The 21,379-nt window shown below is 40.4% G+C and overlaps 2 protein-coding genes across 3 annotated transcripts; one reads left to right on the top strand and one right to left on the bottom strand.

Annotated features, from left to right (window-relative positions):
• The first annotated feature begins 838 nt into the window (after positions 1-838).
• Positions 839-12,689, top strand: cnot3a (CCR4-NOT transcription complex, subunit 3a). Of its 2 annotated transcripts, XM_086311604.1 has the most exons (18): positions 839-997; positions 1,611-1,681; positions 1,839-1,906; positions 1,999-2,073; positions 2,157-2,246; positions 2,372-2,500; positions 2,691-2,786; positions 2,917-3,136; positions 3,800-3,933; positions 4,158-4,214; positions 4,505-5,432; positions 5,522-5,627; positions 5,724-5,865; positions 7,531-7,639; positions 8,638-8,836; positions 10,145-10,277; positions 10,709-10,834; positions 10,920-12,689. In XM_086311604.1, exons 2-18 carry the CDS (start codon positions 1,657-1,659, stop codon positions 11,016-11,018), a joined length of 2,736 nt encoding a protein of 911 aa, XP_086167730.1. In that variant the 5' UTR covers positions 839-997; positions 1,611-1,656; the 3' UTR covers positions 11,019-12,689. The 2 variants fall into 2 exon arrangements, with proteins under 2 accessions (XP_086167730.1, XP_086167731.1); XM_086311605.1 differs by lacking the exon at positions 4,158-4,214.
• A 771-nt stretch (positions 12,690-13,460) lies between these two features.
• On the bottom strand, positions 13,461-21,143 carry prpf31 (PRP31 pre-mRNA processing factor 31 homolog (yeast)). Its single transcript, XM_086311606.1, has 14 exons — positions 20,953-21,143; positions 20,062-20,274; positions 19,907-19,967; positions 19,013-19,096; positions 18,811-18,908; positions 18,419-18,525; positions 16,931-17,100; positions 16,677-16,834; positions 16,508-16,597; positions 15,842-15,969; positions 15,456-15,528; positions 14,004-14,132; positions 13,834-13,932; positions 13,461-13,731 (listed from the first exon to the last, which is right to left on the bottom strand). The coding sequence occupies exons 2-14, from the start codon at positions 20,272-20,274 to the stop codon at positions 13,618-13,620; spliced, it is 1,524 nt and encodes a 507-aa protein (XP_086167732.1). The 5' UTR covers positions 20,953-21,143; the 3' UTR covers positions 13,461-13,617.
• Positions 21,144-21,379: the final 236 nt, after the last annotated feature.

Here is a 21,379-nt window from a genome sequence, read left to right as displayed (position 1 = left end):
AGTTCCTGAAAATCAACCCCATCACCTATATGGAAAGCTTTTACACAAATATTATGCCTGAATAACAAGTTTCAGTTACAGTTTGTTTCTGTGTTAAAATAAAAAATAAAAAAAATGCTAGAGCAGTCAATTTGACATTTATTCATCTTTTTAATACTGTTAACCCCCCCCCCCACCCCCCCCCAAAAAAAAATAGATATAGGTATGAGAGTGAGAGAGATGTTAAATATGACATAAAAAAAACGTACATTTAAAATAAACATTACACAATACACTTACCTACCCCTTCATTTGGCACACAGTGCTTTCCTTTAGATCTGTCTTAATTCTTTGTGGCATAGATTCAGCAAGGCGCTAAGAACATTCTTCACAAATTCTGGTCTTTGTTGACAAGATGGCATCACACAGTTGCTGCAAATTTGTAGGCTGCGCATCCATGATGCAAATCTCTGCGGAGGACATTTGAATACAGTGAACATTGTCATGTTCAAGAAACTAGTTTCAGATGATCTGAGCTATGTGACATGGTGCACTATCCTGCTGGAAGCAGTCATCAGAAGATGGGTACACTGTGGGCATAAAGGGATGGACGTGGTCAGCAACAATCCTCAGGTAGGCTGTGGCGTTTAAATGATGGCCCAAAATGTGCCACGAAAACATCTTCCACACCTTTACACCAGCAGCAGCCTGAACCATTGATAAAAGCCTGGGTGGTTTTGTGTCGATCATCGATCGTCACTTCGCTGAGCCAATGGCTGGTTCTCGTTCCAGCGGATGTTTCGCAATGACAGGCGTGAGATATATCCAATCAGAGTTTATAGATTGGATTTAGGGCGGGATCCCAGCAAGGAGGTGGGATTTTAGCTACCGTCCATCTTCAGCTACATTACAGTGAGCGAGCTTGTCGAAAAGAAAACACAATTTGGAAGTAAAGAAGACTTTCTGGAATTAGTTTTGGCTCTATTTGAAAAAAGACAAACGAAATCCCATACCCTAGGTAAATGTCGTGCACAAGTATAAATCTAGATTGTCGGCTTGACCCAGTATCCCTTTTTCCTAAATCTGACTAGCTGGCAAGCTAAGCTGCTAACTAGCATTTTATGCATTAGCTAGCATGTTAGAGATTGGAACGGATTCTGTTATTATTGTGCCTTTCACAACGCAAAACCACAATATAAAGACTGTGCTGGACCCCAAATTAATAATGCATGAATATGAAGTTGTTCTGTCAGCATGCACCGGGGCAGTTCCAGGAAACGGGTCGGTTAGGAACCGAGCGAGGTGGAGAGGCTAAGCTACTGGCTAGTATTAACGTTAGCTGAGTAGCGTTAGCGTGCTAGGTGGCTAAATTTAGCTGACAACCATGTCACTTGTGTTGGAAATATTAGCAAGGTGATATATGACAATACTAGGATGGAGAAGTGGCCATAGAAAACTTTATTTTCATTGAGCGTGCTTAAATTCTGAAGCTGTGGTGTTATTTAGCTGCTAACGTCAGCCGGGTAGCTAGATGGAGTTAATGTCAGGTTCACTGTGGAAAGCGATGTAACGATTCCTCTTTTGGAGGGATTTTTGTTTGTATTGACACACGCTTCGATTTCTTCACCCAGATAACTTCGTGACAGACGGAATGTGGACATTGTCGTAGTCAGAGCCATGGCTGACAAGAGAAAACTTCAAGGTAAAAGAAACTGTCTTCAGTTATGTTGCACAATATGAATCACGTTGTAGGGTCTGCTGGTGTACAGGAAACTTTATTTCCTCTTGCATGCTCTTACTGTTTTGAAAGAGTTTATAAGGTCTTTTGGTAATGCATCATATTTTTTGAATTTGTGCAGGTGAAATCGATAGATGTTTGAAAAAAGTAGCTGAAGGTGTAGAACAGTTTGAAGATATCTGGCAGAAGGTAAGAGATTCTTCCATTCTGTATTTATTTGTCTATTTAGTAACTAATGAGGAAAAGACACACAGTATCTAAATGATTTGTTTACATTTTAGCTCCACAATGCAGCCAATGCAAATCAGAAGGAAAAATATGAGGCTGACCTCAAGAAAGAGATTAAAAAACTTCAGGTAAGAAAGCTTAACAATGACCATGTAAGTATTCAAAATTAGCTATGTGATTTTTAAAATGCTCACCATCTGTGCTCTTTCAGCGATTGAGAGATCAAATAAAAACATGGGTGGCCTCAAACGAGATCAAGGACAAAAGGCAGCTAGTTGAGAACCGCAAACTTATAGAAACGGTATGGATCTTCACAAGTGTACTTTAAAAAAAAAAGTGTTGCATTTATATTATGTATAACTAAAGTGCATTGTTACATCAGACCTGAAGTAATTAACAGCTAATTGGATCTTTTTTTTTCTTTAGCAAATGGAGCGGTTCAAGGTGGTGGAACGTGAAACAAAAACAAAAGCCTACTCTAAAGAAGGCTTGGGGCTTGCTCAGAAAGTGGATCCAGCTCAGAGGGAAAAGGAGGAAACAGGACAGTGGCTAACAGTAAATACATTTATGTTTTACCTATGCTTCTGTGCGTGATTTTTTTTTTTAAACATTTCTTTGGAAAAGGCATAGACAAAAAACTTAACAACGTAACAATTGTATCAAATCAACCACAGATATTCCCAAAACATGGTTAAATTAATAAGATCTGAAAAAATTAACACTCTTTTTTTTTTCTCATCTGCAGAATACAATAGACACTCTAAATATGCAGGTGGATCAGTTTGAAAGTGAAGTGGAATCTCTTTCAGTTCAAACAAGAAAGAAGAAGGGTGATAAAGAGGTGAGTCATCCCATGTCACTCTCTGAAAGGATGTCTGTTTCTAAACTGTCTGGTTAAATTTTAACTGTCTGTTAAATTTTTGGTTAATATATCCTAACATACATACACACTTGTTTTTTTTGTCTTGTAGAAGCAAGATCGTATTGATGAGCTCAAGCGGTTGATTGAGAGACATCGATTCCACATTCGAATGTTGGAGACCATTTTACGAATGCTGGACAATGACTCCGTGCCAGTGGATGCAATCCAAAAGATCAAGGATGATGTTGAATATTACATTGACTCCTCTCAAGATCCAGACTTTGAGGAAAATGAGTTCCTGTACGATGACTTAGATCTGGAAGACATCCGTAAGTAGAGCACTGTCTAGTGTGCGAGTGTTCGGTTAAGTTTTGCTGCTCTTGCTTTACGATACCAGAAATTCTAGTCAGTTAAGAAATTATTCTCACTTCATTAATGTAAACCAGCAGTTACCTGTTGGTTCAAAGATGTTATGATGCCACCTGCCACTTACCTGGGGTGCAGCTCTGGTAGATTAGCCCCTCTCTCTCTGCACTGGGAAGTTTTGTACAAAGTAAGATAGATGAACCAGCACAGCTCCATTGTAATTGAATGTAGAAAGTGATTATATGTTAGCTGTGTCAGAGTAAACTGATACACTCTGACTCAAATGAAGTGATGAGAAAATGGACGTTAACCTGCTGGTAATACTTGGTTGGTCCCACTCAGCAAACTAATCTGCATGCGTGCATGTTGTACACAACACAAAGTGCCACACAGTTCAGTGGCATTTAAACCACGTTTTGATTAGTAAACAGTGTCACATAGCACAGCCATGGTTTCACCAAATCCATCAGTTCCTGCAGTGTTTTGAATGTTTTCATATTGTTTCCTTCCTTTTGGGCAACTAGTCTGTTCTTTCTTCTTGTTTCAATGACTTAGTAAAATAGTTGTCATGTTGATGTCATGACGATATCTGATGCTTATCTTTATGTCCTACTCTTCTCTTGTAGCTGCAGCATTAGTTGCAACTTCACCATCGGGCCAGGGCAACGTGGAAGATGAGGTGTATCTCCACTCTAGTAGCACTCCCACTTCCACCACCTCTTCTTCACCCATCCCTCCATCCCCAGCCACTTGCACTGCTGTGAGTTTGTGTCTTTTTTCTATCATTAAAGTTTTGGTCCTGGTGTTAAAGGGATGTTGGATAGTTAAAGAACATTCTGACACAATTGTGCATATATGCCTGTCTCTTTAAGTTTGCACTTGGTTAACCCACCCACATTCCCCATTGTATTATAATCCACTGGCTAGTATGTTGAATCTACATTTCAAAAGTGGATTGTCATATCAAAGTATCTCCTCCTATAGGAGAATTCAGAGGACGATAAGAAAAGGGGACGGTCGACAGACAGTGAAGTTAGTCAGGTGAGAGGTTCGCATCTGTGCTGTGTCAGTAGATGAACAGTTTAGTGCAGTGCTCTTCATCCTTGGTCCTGGTGAGCCATGGTGGCTGAAGGGTTTTGGCCTCTCAGGCACTAAAATGGAGTTTCTCTGTGGGACCATGGTTGGAGACTTCTGATTTAGTTTTTTCCATTTCCTTCATATATGGGCCTCCATAGATCACAGTAAACTTTGCTCCTTATGCATTTTAGATCTCTGTTCATGCCCTCTGGTCAGTTTTACTTGAGATGCCTTCCTCTGATGTTTATTTCCAGTCACCTGTGAAGAACGGCACCCCATCCTTGTTATCCTCTTTCTCTTCTTCCACCACCTCTGGGTCCTCCTCATCCTCCTCCCTTGTGTCCATGGCGAGTGTTGTCGGAGGGATTCCTGCAGTGCCCACTAGCAGCAGTCTTATAGGAAGCTTCAGCAGTGCGGTGCAGCAACATCAGCATCAACCTGCACAACAGCAGCAGCAGAATTCTCAGCCGCCAAACCAGTCGCAGCAGCAGCAGCCACCTCAGACGAAACCCTCAGTCCCTTCAAACAACACCCCCAGCCCACCCAGCAACCCACTTCTCCCAACGTCTACTGCCCCCTCTCTTCCTACACCCAACACATCCACTTCATCAGCTCCCAATCCTCAGTCACAGTCCACATCTGGACCCACATCGGCATCCAGTTTGGGACTTGGGCTGGGCCTGGGATTGAGCAAAGTTGGCATGACTGGGACAAGCAGTGCCAATCAAATGCCAGGGCTAGGGATGGGTGGCCACCCCACTCCTTTAAACACAATGGCAGGGCTCATTTCGGGTTCAACACCTGCCCCCTATGCTCAGGCAGCAGCATCCGGAGGCTTGGGTTTGAGCAGCACCACTCAGTCAAGCATTTCAGCAGAGAGCAGCACTTCCATACCCACCTCTGGCTCCAGTGGAGTCACCACCAACGGGGCAGGAACAGGGCTTGGTTTGCTGGGTTCCAGTCCAGCCCACAACTCTCTGAGTGTGAATATTTTGGGTCTGGTTCCTGGGCAAAGTGTGGCCCCTGGTACCTCTCAGGTTCCCCCAAGTTCTGTCAGCTCTACTCCAGGAGTAGTTGGCATGATGGGAGGCAACGGAGGAAACGTTGGTGTGGTTGGAGGAGTAGGAGTGAATTCTGCTCCTGCTAGACCACCAAGTGGACTGAAGCAAAATGGAAGCACAAGTAGGTGGAAGTTTTGCGGTCCTTGAGTTCATTGTGAGATTTCTATAAAAGTTTTTTTTTGCTCTAACGTGTCCTTCGCCTGCCTGCAGGTTACAGTGCTGTGGTGGCGGAGAGTTCCACAGAATCGGCTCTAAGCACACCGAACCAGTCACAAAGCAGCCAACCCTCATCTCTCAGTTCCTCAACCAGTCAGCCGTAAGTTATTTCTCCTGAAACTTGACACGTTTCTTCTTGTTCTTGTCATGCTGGTTCTTAACTTTCTCGCCATTGTTCCCACCCCACCTTCTGCAGGATGGACAATGGTCCCAGTTTAATCAGCTCCATCACCCTGCCTCCCAGTTCTCCGTCCCCCTCGTTCTCAGACAGCACACCGGGTGGAGGGAGTCTTCTCAACGGGCCCCACTCCTTTTCACAGGCCTCTGAGGGGCTAAAGGTGAGCCATACCAACGAGGTTAAGTTTGAGCATGTAACATTGGCATCTTTAGCTTGGAGCATGGATGAACTTGCAGACTTGAATCAGCTAAAACAGGCTCCATTTGTGGAAGAAAAAACTTCAGAGGCTAAAATTAGTGACTGGGGTCATGCACACAATATATTTTATACAGGAATACCTTATTTAATGGCTCTGCTTTTGTTTACCATACATAAATGATTTCCTTTGTCTGTGAGATATTTTAAACTGTGTTAATGTAAATAGTTATCAGGTCTGATAAGTTGTCTTTTCTTTCTTTCTTTCTTTTTTTTTTTTTAAATGAACCCAACTTATCTGTTAGTTAAGTTGTTTTCATTGTCACTTTGAGCTTCAAGGGTTGTGCAGCAGTAAGCAGTATAATGGGTCAGTTATTGATGTTTACTCTGAAACATTTCAGTGATTATAAGTGAAAAGTTATAGTAAAATATTGAAAAACAAAAAAAAAATATTTGTTTTTGGGAATAAAAATGACCCACACACTGTTGAATCAGCCGTATCACACCAAGAATAATAGGCCATAGTGTCAGCAGGAGCATTACTAGGAGCACTTCCATCAATATTTTCTGATCAGGTCTGTCAGTTCAGCTCAACAGTGACTTTTTAAAGGCTCTGTTTCTGGAAGTGAATTTCCAGAAAAATCTTATATGAAAAAACGTTTAATCTGTGAACCAATCCAATCAGCTACGAGGTGAATTGTTATCATGTTAACACACAGTTGATTTCAAACAGATTTGTTGTTTGTATAGGAGCACACAGCAAGTCTGCTTTGGACGATTACAACATAGTGGCTCATAATCAAAATCAGAAATGGAGAATATGAATGATATGATTGATGTAGGAGCTCCTGAGGTCAGAAGATAACCAGCTAACTGAATTGTTTTTGAATTGAGACATTCCTGTCTGTGCTGGAATCCATAGTTTTTGCTGCTGAGTATAAAATTATTAAATTATCCCTGAGTGCCCACAAACCTCTGCTGATCACATTTATAACAAACACACACTTACTGTGTACTTACTCATGTTACTGCCAGAAAACACGCAGATCCTGACTTTTGTCTGTTTGGAGCCTTTCTGCTACAGGTAATAACCCCTATAAGCCTGATATGTGAAATAATTGCCAGAAAATTAAATTCCAAGCATTTTTTAAAATGGAGAGTTTATTGAACAATCTGACAAATTTGTTTAAAAATGTATTCGATTTTACATTTTTAAATTTGTTTCTTAAATTTTTTAAAAAAATTTATTCTCCAATTTAATCTTTTTTTCAGGTGTAAAAAAATAAAAAAAATAAAAATCACACCGATGCTCTAAAGTCTCAAAAACTCACAAAAAACTGTGTGTATTAAATATGATAGACTAGGTGTTAAGGGGATGAATGCATACATTTAGACAGGCGCTCCTGTCTTTGAGCAGTGCAGCTGACAGAAAAACATCTTGTTCTTAAAAGTTTTATTAGTAGCTGATCTTTATTTAATATGTTGTTTGCTCTTCTAGTATTACTTTCTTCTAATGCTCCCATTCATCGTGCTTCTACTTTTAAGCTCCAGTAACTGTAGGCTGTTCCCAGTTTAATGTGACTTTTAGCCTCTGTGTGTTCACATTAATGGGGCCTTGTTCCCTCCTCAGGCACCTGAGCCTCTCAGCTCTCTGAAGGCGATGGCAGAGAGAGCAGCGCTGGGATCAGGCCTGGATGGCGAGATTTCCAACCTGCATATAACGGATAGAGGTCGAAACGGTCAGACCTTTTTTACCTTTTTTCAGCTCTTTATGATGAATAAGCAGATCACGCTTTTATGCTGCTTGCTGTTTTGTTTTTTTTAAATAATTGTACAGTAAAACATTCTTACACACTGCTCATGGTAACGTAAAGAGTTAAGCCTAAAGTGTAAAAAACTGATTTTTTATTTTTTTATTTTTTTTACAAACTAAGTTATTATTTGTCTTTTATGAAGATAACAAACATTAGCTTGTTGCTGCCAGCTGTTTTTGTGAGGCAGGAGGTTTTTATGTGTGACATATTTAAGACATTTCCCTTTGTTCTGGTAACATTTAGTTTTCCTTTTAATGCCAGATTGTTACTGCTTCGTGAACATAATTATGAGTTTTGCTGCCAAAGTGTAGGAAGGAAAGTTCCTGTTTTGCTTCTTTCCAGCTTGGCATTTTTATGCTTCGATTCACAGAGGAGGCAGCCAGAAGTAGAAAAAAATCAGAGAGTTTAGAGCAGTCTGGAGCCTGAGTTATTGGCACATAGGGATTGCTTATCTTAAAACACACACACACATTTTCGTTCATTTGTTATCCAGTTTAGAGTGTCGGGGGTGGAGCCTATCCCCAGGGTCAACTGACCAACATTCATGCTCACACTCACAGTCATGGCCAATCAAAAATCACCCGCTAACATAACATGCAAGTCTGTGGACTGTGGGAAGAAGCCAGAGTACCTGGAAAGAGAGTGTAGAAAGGTCCAAACTTCAGGTCAAGGCCTTTTTTGATTCAAGCTACAACCATGAGGCTAGATTATGTCTGTAATTAGTTTACTGTTGGAATGTTCTTACTCTTATAAAAACAGAGTTGGTACAACTAAAGGAATAACCTTAAAACTTTACCTTCAGTTGCTCGCCCTGTCGTTAAGAGTCACATCTAACCATACCCCACACAGATGATGGGAAGTGAGGCATTGCTATGGCTTCTTGTGTAATTGAAGATAGCCGTTGCTTTTTCTGCATCCTGCAGATATCTTCTCTGGTTCATCTGCAGCACCTGGCACACCTGCCGCGCCTCAGCCGTCCGTGACAGAGGTCAACATCCCCCCATCGCTCGGTGTTTGTCCGCTGGGTCCAACCCCTCTCCCCAAAGACCAGCTCTACCAGCAGGCGATGCAGGAGTCGGCATGGACGCACATGCCCCACCCCTCTGACTCTGAGAGGATCAGGTGAGCCCATCACAATTTCCTTTAGCGTCAGGGGGGGGAAAAAAGATGCACTTTTTTTTCCACAGTAATTTTGCAAATTTACTTTGATTAAATGAAAAATTTGCATTGTGTATGCATACTGCTCTGCTAAAAAAATATGTAGGATAGTTTAAAATTTGTCATAAAACCTGATTTTTTTTTTCTTTTTTTAAAGCAAATTTGTTCTTAATCACTAGTTTTATTAAATTAAGAAATAATATAGTCCCCATTAGTCTCCAGAAGGGCAATAAATAAGTTTGTGCTTTAGGGCAAGCATACCTTATGTTTAAGTCAATATCATATAAATGTGCAGTGTTCTGCAGTTTCAAAAAATACTGTGCAAAGGTTTTAGGCAGGTGAGAAAACATGCTGTAAACAACGAATGCTTTCAAAAATGGAAGTGTTACTCATTTATTTTCATCAATTAACAAAATGCAGTGAATGAACAAAAGAGAAATCAAATCAATATTTGGTGTGACCACCCTTTGACTTCAAAACAGAATCGATTCTTGTAGGTTTTTTTGAAGGAACTTGGCTTGCACGTTGTTCCAAACATCTTGGAGAACTTGATATAGGCTTCCTCACATCCTTCTGTCTCTTCATGTAATCCCAGACGCATTCGATAATGTTGAGATCAGGGCTCTGTGGGGGCCATACCATCACTCCCAGTACTTCTTGTTCTTCTTTACACTGAAGATAGTTCTTAATGACTTTGGCTGTATGTTGGGGTCATCCTGCTGCAGAATACATTTGGGGCCAATAAACAATCATTTATATTTCTGAAAGCATTTTTTCACACCTGCCTAAAACTTTGGTACAGTACTGTATATCCGTGGTTGCACAAATTTTGGGGAAAAGAGCCCTTTGCGTTGCTCTGTGGCTTAAAAGTAAACGCTTTTCTGGTGACTTCATGGGCTCAGTTGCTAGTTTTCAGTTGTAATGAATAATTTATGAAGTTCATTTTTAAAATTTTTACTATTATTAGAGTCAGAAAGGAGAATTTATCCAGGGCATGCTCATTCGGTAATGAAGGGTCATACACCTGCTCGGCATGACCAGTTTCGGGGAGCAACTGGAGGCTTCGCAACGGAACCTCAATAAGCAAAAAGATGAACCTGTTGTACCTTAAAGTGTTTGTGACATCTGTTGACACTAATAGAAAGTTCTGAATATTCACGTGTGGTTTTGGGTAGTGTGGATGGAGTACTTTGTTAGAGCAGAAATGAGCACAGCTGAAGTATGCTTTGATCAGTGGCATTCATTAAAGAGTTTTCTGTTTCTGTCTTAAAGGCAATACCTGATGAGGAATCCATGTCCCACCTTGCCCTTCCATCATCAGGTCCCACCTCATCACTCTGACTCCATAGAGTTCTACCAGAGACTGTCCACAGAAACTCTCTTCTTCATCTTCTATTACCTGGAGGTAAACGCTCTCCATGTAAACTCACACGAATCGGTTTGATTGTTTGAGTTTGTAAACTTGGAGCTTTTTTCTATGATTTGGTTCCTTTTCACACAAAAAAACTCAAAGAAACCTCAGCGCGAACCAAAATGCATCGCGACAAACCATGTGAAAACTTTTAGTCAGCTTATTGGTTAGATGTGGGACGGGAGCAGAATGATTTGCTATATAAGGTGGAAAATTTACAATAATTTTACAGCTATAGTTTTGTTGCCCGTACTGACCGTTTTTGTGATCTGGACATCTATGGTGCACTGCCACATCGCACAAAAAGTGCACGTGGATAATGAGAAGGACAGAGTTGAATTAAACGGACTAAACACCCTGAATGTCTTTTTTCTGTGATCTGTTAAAGTTTGTGAGCATAATGGTTTTATTGACTTCTCTCTCAGGGTACCAAGGCTCAGTATCTGTCTGCAAAGGCTCTGAAGAAACAGTCCTGGAGGTTTCACACCAAGTACATGATGTGGTTCCAGAGGCACGAGGAGCCCAAGACCATCACCGATGAGTTTGAACAGGTGTGGGTTCATCTCCGCACACCGATTTATGGTCATTGTGGTGTTGATTAAGGTTTTTATTCTTACCACTCTGCTGTTCCCTTAGGGCACTTACATTTACTTTGACTACGAGAAATGGGGCCAGAGAAAGAAGGAGGGGTTCACCTTCGAGTACAGGTACCTGGAAGACAGAGACCTGCAGTGACGGACGGACGGACACAAAAGGACAGAAAAGACAAAATGTGCTGCTGTTGACATTCCGAGACTGAACTCCAAACTGTGGATAGAGATTGTGATGTGTAGTAGAAACCCTCTCCTGAGATTGGAGACTGGTGTCTGTATAGGCTGCATCTCAAATGTGAAGCCCTTGCTCCTCATGTAGTGCTTTGCTTTTGACCAAAGAAAATGCCCCGTGGGTCTGATCAAATGCATCGCGCTGCACAAGCTGGGAGGGTTCTCGTTGGAGATCTGCGTTTGTGCCTGTCTGTGTGCACACTCAGTATGTGGCATTAGGAAAGCCTACCCCATGCATGTTTCTCATGTTTCGTTGTCTTTTTTTTTTTTTTTCCCCCGTTTCAACACGATTCTCTGTACCACCTACCCGACATCAGCCTGGAAGCCTTTTGACTTGACACAGAACAGACTTTTGGATTTGATTAAGTAAACTGCCCATCTCGTATTTACTGTAATTTGGTGGTTTAGAATGGGGACGTACAGTGGACATTTAGTCATGGTGTGTAGGAATGGCTTCTTTTAAGATCCTACAATGCCTGTTAAATATGGTCACTATTGAAGATAGTGAGCGGTTATCAATAGTTTTATTGATATTGTCTTGGTCGATTTAAAACGCTGATTGAGAGTGACCACAGGGCCTCTCCCTGTGACAGGGAAAGAGTCCTTATTGGACATGGATTAAATTGCTATGCAATTGAACTGGTCTCTGACTCCCTCTCTTTACAAATAAAATGTTTTTAAGTTAACGTGTCAAGGAAAATGCATTATTATTGCGCCTTCATGTTTGTGACAAATTAATAAACTTGTAAACAACTCTTAAAGATAGGATTTGAGACATTAATCTACTTGATGTTTAATTTTCCCTCAGTGTGAAAAGGCCATGTTGAGCAGAGGGAAATGTACCTACACCCAGGTCACCTCTCATTTCCTCAAAAGTACACACAGCATTAGATAATAAATCTGGGTTTGGTTGGGTCAACTTCCCAGCTTTAGCCAAGGTTTTATTCTGTTGTTACTTTATCCCAGACTTCACTGAGTTCAGTTTACCACCTGATATTTCAGTGAAAGCCCTATACAGTGAATGTGCACTGACTAAACTGTTTACATGTAGAGTTGAAACAGAAATCCTAAAATTCAGGTGGTAAATTTAACTCGTGGGTTGAGTAGAAAGTGTCTCGTCTGCCGTGGTTGTTCCATTGTGTTAGCCCGAAGAACAGTAAGATTTAATCTGGGATGGGACGCATCCTACCTTTTCCTGGCAGTTTGAATGAGGGAGAGTGTTAAAACCGAATCAGTTTTCCATTTAAGCAACCATGAAGAGTTCTGTACCACAGGTTATGTTGTGTGTGATTCGTTTTCAGGCTTTTTTTTGTGGGAGGGAAAAGAGGGGGATGAGCATGTGGGAGGGGAAAAAAACAAGGAAAATGCAGCAACGTTCTGAGAGATTTGCCTTTTATAGATTCTATTTTTTGGGCTTTTAAGGTTTACAGAAAGGTCAGTGAAACTGCTAAAATGTGAATTTCAACACATATTTACAATTTTTCTCATCACAGTTCTGCATGGGAGATGTCATAAATGGGGTTATAACAGGATTGTAAAATTTCAATAAATACTTTTAAGAAATTATCCATCAGTGTGTGGCGTAAAGTCCTGTCATTCCTACATGGAATATGGATCCACATATTTTCCATCACCTTTAATTTGTTTTGTTTTTTGGTGTCCCAAGAAATACCAGATGACATAAGGAAAATAATATTAAGATCTGCTGCGTTTAGCTTCACTTACAGTAAGCACACCTGACATGCACCTGCCCATCAAAGTAACTACACATTACCTGCAGATTTAAATAACTGTCATAGTGCTGTTTGGTAGCTACACAAAGAAAAAACCTAAATTAACCTGTAAAATGATGCAACCTTGTTGCATCTGCTTTCCTCACAAAGCAAAGTCTGTTCTGTTGCTGACCGTGTCCCTTTATGACACAGCGATGGGTACACTGTGGTCATGGCATGTTAACCTGCTTCCAGTAGGTTACGGACATTTGACAAAGCTCAGACGATCATCATAGTCACCTTTGAAATGTGGTGAAACATGAAATTTAGATCATTAGCTGATAACTACAGCACCTGTGTGATCGTTTCCATCACCTTGTTGAATCAGATCCATAAAAATGTAAACTAGTTCTGATGACAAAAGAGTCCAACCCAGTACTAGCAAGTTCCTAATAAAGTGACCGTGGGGATTTTATCTTATTCGTAGCAGCTTTACTTTCAGTAAAAAACTCTGTATTAACTCAAAATTCAACATAATTAGTTCAGTTTCACTCAAAATCGAAGATCAAAACAAGCAGGTATAAATTCAAATGTCACAGAGGAGGCTCCTGTTTCTTGTTTTTAGAAAGAACACATACCTACAAAGTGAACTCTATATTTTATTTAGATGGGGAAAAAAACCCAAAAAAAAAAAAGTTTAAAAAAAAAAAATTAAAAAAAATAACACGAGGTGAGCCAAATTTTAAAATATACTTTCACAACTGTGCAACTGTCCATGTGCAGGGCGTCCGTATGTCTTCACATCTTAGCTTCCTTCTTGACTTTGAGGAACTCTGCCATGTTAGAGAAATATTTCTGGTTAGCTTCTGCCACCTTCTTCTCTGCAGCCTGCGGGTTCACGATCTCCAGCCCCTGCAGAAGGAAACAATAACAGATTTAAAAACAAACAAAAAAACAAAACAAAACCCCAAACTCTCTGGCAGGTCTTTAGTTAATGAGTCCGCTTCTTTTTACCTGGAGAGGTGTGAATGCTACGCTGGAGCTGGTTCCTGAAGAACGATCTCTGACTGTGGACTTTCCTCCATATGTCATGCTCTGCTTCTGCAACGTCCTCTGTGGACAAAAGCCAAAATGTTAGAGATGATGTAGATACAAACACCAGCAGGAGAGAAGAGCGCATTTACCTGCAGGGATTTGGAGATCCTGGCTTTGGTGGCCTCGTTGACCTGAGCCTGCCTGACTCTGCCGCTGCCGCTCTTCCCCAGCTGACCCAGACTGAAGCCCAGATCCTCCTGATACGCATCATCTTCAATCTGCAACACAACACAGGAGAAACTATTAACTGGAGCAGGATTACCTTGTAATATAATTAACCATCGAAATATCAATGAAGTCCATGCCTGGATTACAGAACACTCCCCAACAGGGGTTAATATAACAATGAACCAATTTAATTTGCTTTACTGTAAGAGTTCTCTCAAATTTATATCCATTATGAATCAAAGGACTTTACTTTCTTTATTAGCAAAATATTCAATACGTTTTAGACTTTTTCAAATGTGAAGTTCTTTTTAAAGGACTGGATTTCATACTTGTTAGGACCGTTTTTAAACAGTGGTTTAAGGTAACGAAGACACATTCATAACAGCCAAGTCTCCATCCACAGAGAGCAATAAGCAGCTCAGAAACTGCACATTTATTAACAGACCAGAGTAGAAACTGTTTGTACTGCAGTAAAATCATCTTGCTGAAGCTCCTTCAGAGTGTTGGGGGAAGTCTCGGTGAGTACAAAATAAAATAAAAATAGCTTGTCTTGTTGGGTGCTTGAAAAGAAAGGAACTGGACCTCCTTAAGTTTGTGAAGATGTTCTCAACCAAGAGACTTCTTCAGCTCTAAAACAGAACAGCTGTCTCAGGTTTTTATGGTGGCTTCTATTTGAGTTGGAATTTTCAACTGGAATAACCCCTTCTCGTCGGACTTCCAACTCAGAAATTCAGAGCAGCCCCATCAGTCACAACTGCACAATCCAAGATGGCAGCAGTGAATGTAAACAGTCATAAAACATGTAACCTGTACAGCCACTGTTGTGTACATCATGTCATCTGTTTGTTGTTTGGTTTCTCCTATGAAGTACAGCGACCTTCTTTTCAGGGACTACCATGACCTGGATAACTGAGAACCTACGCAAACCCATCATCCTGTTACACTGGCTCTGCTGCACAAAGCTGGTGCGAGCCAAAAGTGAGGCTGCTTTGAGTCGTCATTCATCCCAGGTCTGAAATTACTAAAAGCTTTCAGTTGCTTTCTTATTCATTAGGGATCGCCCATAGCAGCAGTCTCCTCTTTTGCTTATTAGGCAAATGTGTAAACCCCTACATTACTACTAACCAGAGGAAGAGAAGAGATTCCTCCTGCATGTCTTCATATTTAGTAACATGTCTATATTACTATATTATTATTTTTTGTGTTAACTATTTGTACGGTTTTCCTTCTGTCTTCATTAAAAGCATCTTTGAATAAAAGAAAAGAATGCTAAATGAATTATGGATCATAGTCAGACATCAATAATGAAACATGAAATATCACTGGATTAAAAACAAATCTTAAAAACAGGAGCGGAGAAAATATGTACTGACCTCTGCAAAGGTCATCCTGTTGGCATGTTTTCTGATCTCAGTCAGCCCGAGACGCTCTTTCATCTTTCGGTACCTGCAGGAAAAGAGCAGCGGAGCTTGGTTATGCCATTCACTGGATATTTATAGTCGTTGGTGGTAGTCTAAACTTGGCTATGAAAGTTACGTAAGCTTCTTGCAGGTTTCCAGGATGCTGATCTGTGACATGCCTTGTTCTGTTTCTGCTGAATTTTTAAACTTTTTTCAAATAAATGTTAGATCAGTTTAATCTCAGTAACCTTCTCCCTCTTAAAAGATTCCAATAATAGTCAATTTCCATCTCCAGACTGCAATCCTCTTTAGCAGTCTATTCTGGCAGGCCCGTTTCAGGTAGCTGACAGATTGTTTACCTCCTTCCTCCTCTCTTCTTCCTCTGTCCATCCAGCGGGGCTGGCAGTGGTTTGACTTGCTTCACGGGTGGAGGCTCCTGCCATTTATCAAACTTCCTTTCTATTTCTTCTTTTAGATCATAGCCAACCTGCAAACAGTGACAAATATTTTTAAGCCAAATGAAACAAAAATCAACTTGATTATTTCCTCAGTTGCAAATAATTTTGCATGTAAATATGAAAAATCCAACCAAATATACATCAACAGACAAGAGAAATCATAATCTCTGTATCTGCTGGTACATTTATTCTTGCTCTAAATGGTAAATGGCCTGTATTTGTATAGCGCTTTACTAGTCCCTAAGGACCCCAAAGTGCTTTACATATCCAGTCATCCACCCATTCACACACTGGTGATGGCAAGCTACATTGTAGCCACAGCCACCCTGGGGCGCACTGACAGAGGCGAGGCTGCCGGACACTGGCGCCACCGGGCCCTCTGACCACCACCAGTAGGCAACGGGTGAAGTGTCTTGCCCAAGGACACAACGACCGAGACTGTCCAAGCCGGGGCTCGAACCGGCAACCTTCCGATTACAAGGCGAACTCCCAACTCTTGAGCCACGATCGCCCTGCTCTAATACACAAGGCATTTATAAAACTTAGGTGTTCCTTTAAGAGACTCACCTTGCCATCTGAACTCTCGTGGAAACTGTCCACTCTTGCGGCCAGAGTGCATTTTGAAGCCACCAGACGAGCTGCCTTCCTCCTGAGATCCTGAAGGAGGAAAGGACACTGTTAACCGTCACGCTGAACAGAATGCATTCATGCAGTTTATGCTCATATATTCACTGACAGGTGGCAATGACTGCACAACATCGCAGTGATAGATGAAGCCGGTGTGAGGGAGCAGAGAGGTGCTGCTGAAGCCAGAGAGGGTTCTCCTCTGCGCTCCCAGCAGCATCAGGTTACAGGCTGGCATCTTTGACAGGTTAGTGAGGCCTCCGGCGATACCTGCATCCACAGGAGAGACCGGACAGTCACCGAAACAATCCTCAGTGAAGATGATGTACATTTGTAAACACTGTGCAGTCAGTAGATTTCTCTCACCCATGATCTTTGCTGCTGTTGATGCTCCAACAATGATGGACAGGTTTGGAGCAATGAAGGACATTCTGGATTCTACATATTCATAAATCCTGTGTTTAGACTGGTTCAGCTCCAGGGCCATGTCGCACGCCTCCTCCAGCTGCTTCAGTTCATCCTCACTCAGCAACGACCTGAAGGCACAAGTGGCACAGTCGCCGTTCAGTTACAGTAATAACCAAAAATACATAACAACACAAACTCTTTCCTCCTTGAAGCTCTACTATCGATAACCCTCGTTTCTCTTGTCAACTTCGGCAAGACAAGGTGTGCATCAGAAATCAGTGAGGGTGATCTCTGCCTATACAGCTTACTCGGGCTACTCTTTGTATGAGCAATCACACAAATTCATTATTCTTATAGCTTGAAACACTGAAATTTACAGACCTAATGAAATTCAAAAGAGCAGAAATGTAGTTTTCAAAGGAAAGGTCACTTTGAAAACAGGAAGTATTCAAAGTAACTTTTTTAAGACTGAAGGAAGTTTTAATTTTGCAACTGTTCAAATATAAATCACTTCAAAATGAGGTATAAAAGTTATGGCATTTATGAGACTCAAAGAAGAAGACTGTGTTTAGTTTGTGTTTCAGACCTATTCAGATTTTACAATTAATATTCCAAAATTGGAAGTACATGGCTTTTATCCAATTGTAAAAATAAGATATGATGATAATAATTTTAATTTTATGTAGCATATATATTCTGTTTTTAGAAATGTGTATTCTTATTACTGAGGTTTATATCAATAGGGAAGCTGGATAAATATAAACTGATAACTTATGGAGAAGGGGTATGATTGTGCACTTCTTCTCGATATGTAATAGTAAGAATGATACTGAGTGCATTTAGTTATTATTTAAAAATAACCTGTTAATGATTTTTATTCTAATAGAAAAAAAAAATGAACGTCTTATTGATGCTTTGTAACTTAATTTAGTTTCCCCATCCCTTTCCTATGAGCTACTGTCACTGATTATTATAAAATAACTGCTTAACACTTCAGTTTTGAGATGCACTGATTACAATTTCCTTGACCTATTCCAGTTTTCTTTAAGTGAAGAAAACTGGAATAAAACTGCAATCAACACAGCAAGAAGGTTCTGGGTCTTTCATGCTGTCTTGGTCTGTGTGGGTTCTCTTTAGGCTTCCCCCCACAGTCCAAAAACATGCATTCATGGTTGTGATTTTAAATTGACCATAGGTAGGAATATGAGTGTGAACATGACCAGGAATGTGAACAGTTGCCCATCTGTGTGTTAGCCCTGTGACCTGTGCTCGGTGTACCCTGCCTCTCCCCATTAAGCTGGGATAGGCTCCAGCCCCCCAGCGTTAGCAACCCCCTAGTTTTTCATTTCCAGTAAGTGATTTAAGGTGATTCTAGCAGGAAGTGTTCACAGTGAACTACATGAAACTCTTCTGGTGAGACGGGGCCTTTAAATCTTATAAACTTACCCCTGTGTGGTTGAGGCTGTGACACTGACAACCATAATGGTGGCGTTGGTAAGGATTTGCTGCAGCGTCTCATTGTTTTTGCATTTCTCCAGATTGTTTCCCAGCTCCTAGACACAAACCACAAAAAAGAAGAAAAATTAGGGGAGAAAACATCATGGTCAAACAAACTACAAGAAACAATTTTTTTAACACGTTTGCTTGCAGTTAAACAGAGAAATTTGAAAGCCGAAATTGGAAAATTTTAACTGCAACATAATTTTCAATCTGTGCAGTTTTAAACTCTTTAATCACGTCAGTTTTGTTAAAAATAGAAATCCTAAATCTAACTAAAAAACAGAAACAGTCAACTCGGAGCTTCTTCTTTTTTTGAATGAATACATAGTTTAGCTCACCTTGACAGTACGGATGTAATCCAAAGAATCCGGCACCAGAGACTCCAGCTCTGGAAACCTCTTGGAGTATTTGTCCCTGGTAAACTTGTGGATGATATCTGGAAACAGATCAGAAACACAGAGGACATCTCAGGTTATAAGGAAGAGAGCGAAATCTTAAAACATAGCATTATGGATCACCAGAGAGAAGAAGCCAACTCACTGAGCTCGTTGTCGATCTCCACTGTGAGGTTATTAGCTGCGACTATCAGTCTGTACTCTGGGTCGGCCTCGACTGGGCCTGAGACTGAAAGCAAACACACAAAAAATATTAACAACTCCATGACGACTGTGGGTTACCATAAAGTTCAAATGAAATGTGTTTACTAGGGGTGGGGGGGAAAATCGATACTGTGTAGTATCGTGATATTTTGTTTGCTAATAATGTATCGATACAGGGACAGCAGAAATCGATATTTTGTTACAAAAAAGGTTTTTGTGGACTGGAACATGCTCTGACTTCAGAGCATGTTGATCAGCTCCTTTTTCTGAGCAAGAATCCTGACATTCCTTCACTGTCCAAATGTATTTAGCTTTTTTAGCAATAAACATGACAGTTTACTTATTTTAATTTAAGACATGTTTTATTCTAATTAAGTTTAAAACCTTTTTATTTAATGTAAAATTATATTTTGTTTTAATTTACTTTCAAATTCTTCAGTTGCTGAAGGGGCTGCATAGTTTTCATAAATTGCATAGTTCAGAATAGCTATAATTGTACCAGATGGTTGCATTCAGTTAAGTTGGGCTAGACTGTAATACAAACCGTTCAGGTTTGTCAACAATAAAACTGACTGAAATGAGAGAAAGACTGAGTGCGAGACTTTGTTATTAGATAAAATGAATATTGATAAAGTTTACCTTTATGTACAGAATCTGAATATCGCAAAATATTTTTAAAAAATTGCAATAATATCGTATCGTGCGTTAAGTATTGTGATAATATCGTATCGTGGGATGTATGGTGATTCCCACCTCTAGTGTTTACAGAGTAAAACAGAGAAATGAATGGAAACTGATAGTGAGAAGAGCCTTAAATAATAATAACAACACTCACCCTCTGAGTTCTTACGCTGCTTCCCAATATATTCAGAAATTTTGTCCATTATCTCTGAAAACTATAAAACACACAAGAGTCACTCTGGGAAGAACAGAGCAGACATTTTACTGCTAATCTCAACATGTGTAAAGCTCTTGTATGTTACAACTCACCTGTTTGCTATTGCGAAGCTTTGCAATAGACGCAACGCTCTCAGCTTTACTGTAGTCCACCTCCATCTCCTCTGGGATGTCTTCCAGCCCTCCGTCTGCACTTCCCTGGTTCGGCTCTCCATCGCTGTCCCTCTCTTCTTCTGGGTACAGTCCATCCTCTCCCTCATCTCCGGCCTCCTCCAGATCAGCCAGGAGCTCATCTGCCAGAGACATCTGCAATCGATGGAAAAACTGTGAGGACAGGCAAAGCCAACTAGGATCAGTTTGCCACAGGGTACATGAGGTTGTCACTGAGTTTGGTGGGGTATATGTTCTTTATTTGCTGCTGTTGATGTAACTCTGAATTTATTTTTTATTAATGATCTGGTTACATAACTTGAGGATCCCATTTTGACTGTTTTCTAAGGGCTTATAAAGCAATCACTGCAGACACACGACCAGCAACTAAAACAATATTCTTATTCTTAAATTCTTATAAAAAAAAGCACGTCTCTAATATCCCCTTACTTAATAATATTATTTGAGCACTAGATACTTAACACTAGTTTTACTCATTTATCAAACAATACAAATACAAATCAAATACAAAAAGCGTGTCAACACAAAAACTTATGGACCTCACTGCGTTATCAAGCCTGAAAGAAATCCATCTGTAGACATATTTTTGTGTTTCTGACAAAGAAGCTCTTCTCAGACTCGTTTGAGATACAATCGTGGCCGTGTTCAGTTGCTCACACGCTATCACCGCCTCATAAAAACTGCGAAGTATTAAGTCTGCTTCCATCTTTGGGTTTTCGCTGGCTGTGTTTGGAGTTAACCAATGTTAGCTAGCTAGCATTATCAAACGTTGGTCCGACGTTACTGAGCGATTTCTCAGTAACTTTGACATACCTCAGAGTTTTAGAGTCCTACTGGTTTAAGAAAAAATTAAAGACGTCCAATGCAGGTTTCAGTCGCTTTGAATAGAAATACAAAATGATTTGTCCCTCTGTTTTCTTGAGTGTTTGCAATCCGGTTGTGCGGCGCAGATGTACCGCTGGTCGCAGATTAAATACGTACATTCGCAAAGCTTTCTGGGAAACTGTGTCAGTACACTTCACAATCACAGAGGGTGTTTTTTTGTTTTGCCTTTTGCCACAGGTTTGATTATCTATCTATCTATCTATCTGTGAAACATATACAATACACACATAAACTCGGTGTACAGTACAGTGAAAATATGGATTAAGATCTGTTTGAATGCTAAATACGATGGTCTAAGTTGATCTGAATGTGTAATTAGCAAATATAGGTACTGGTGAATACTAATGATGAGTTT

Source organism: Aulonocara sp. 'chitande type north' Nkhata Bay, linkage group LG11, assembly GCF_057382095.1.
Source record: "Aulonocara sp. 'chitande type north' Nkhata Bay isolate Kocher_YH1m ecotype deep benthic linkage group LG11, A_spYH_male_GT1.1, whole genome shotgun sequence".
Classification (NCBI taxonomy): Eukaryota; Metazoa; Chordata; class Actinopteri; order Cichliformes; family Cichlidae; genus Aulonocara; species Aulonocara sp. 'chitande type north' Nkhata Bay.
Note: the sequence above shows the minus strand (reverse complement) of the source record. Positions and strands in the feature narration are given on the sequence as shown.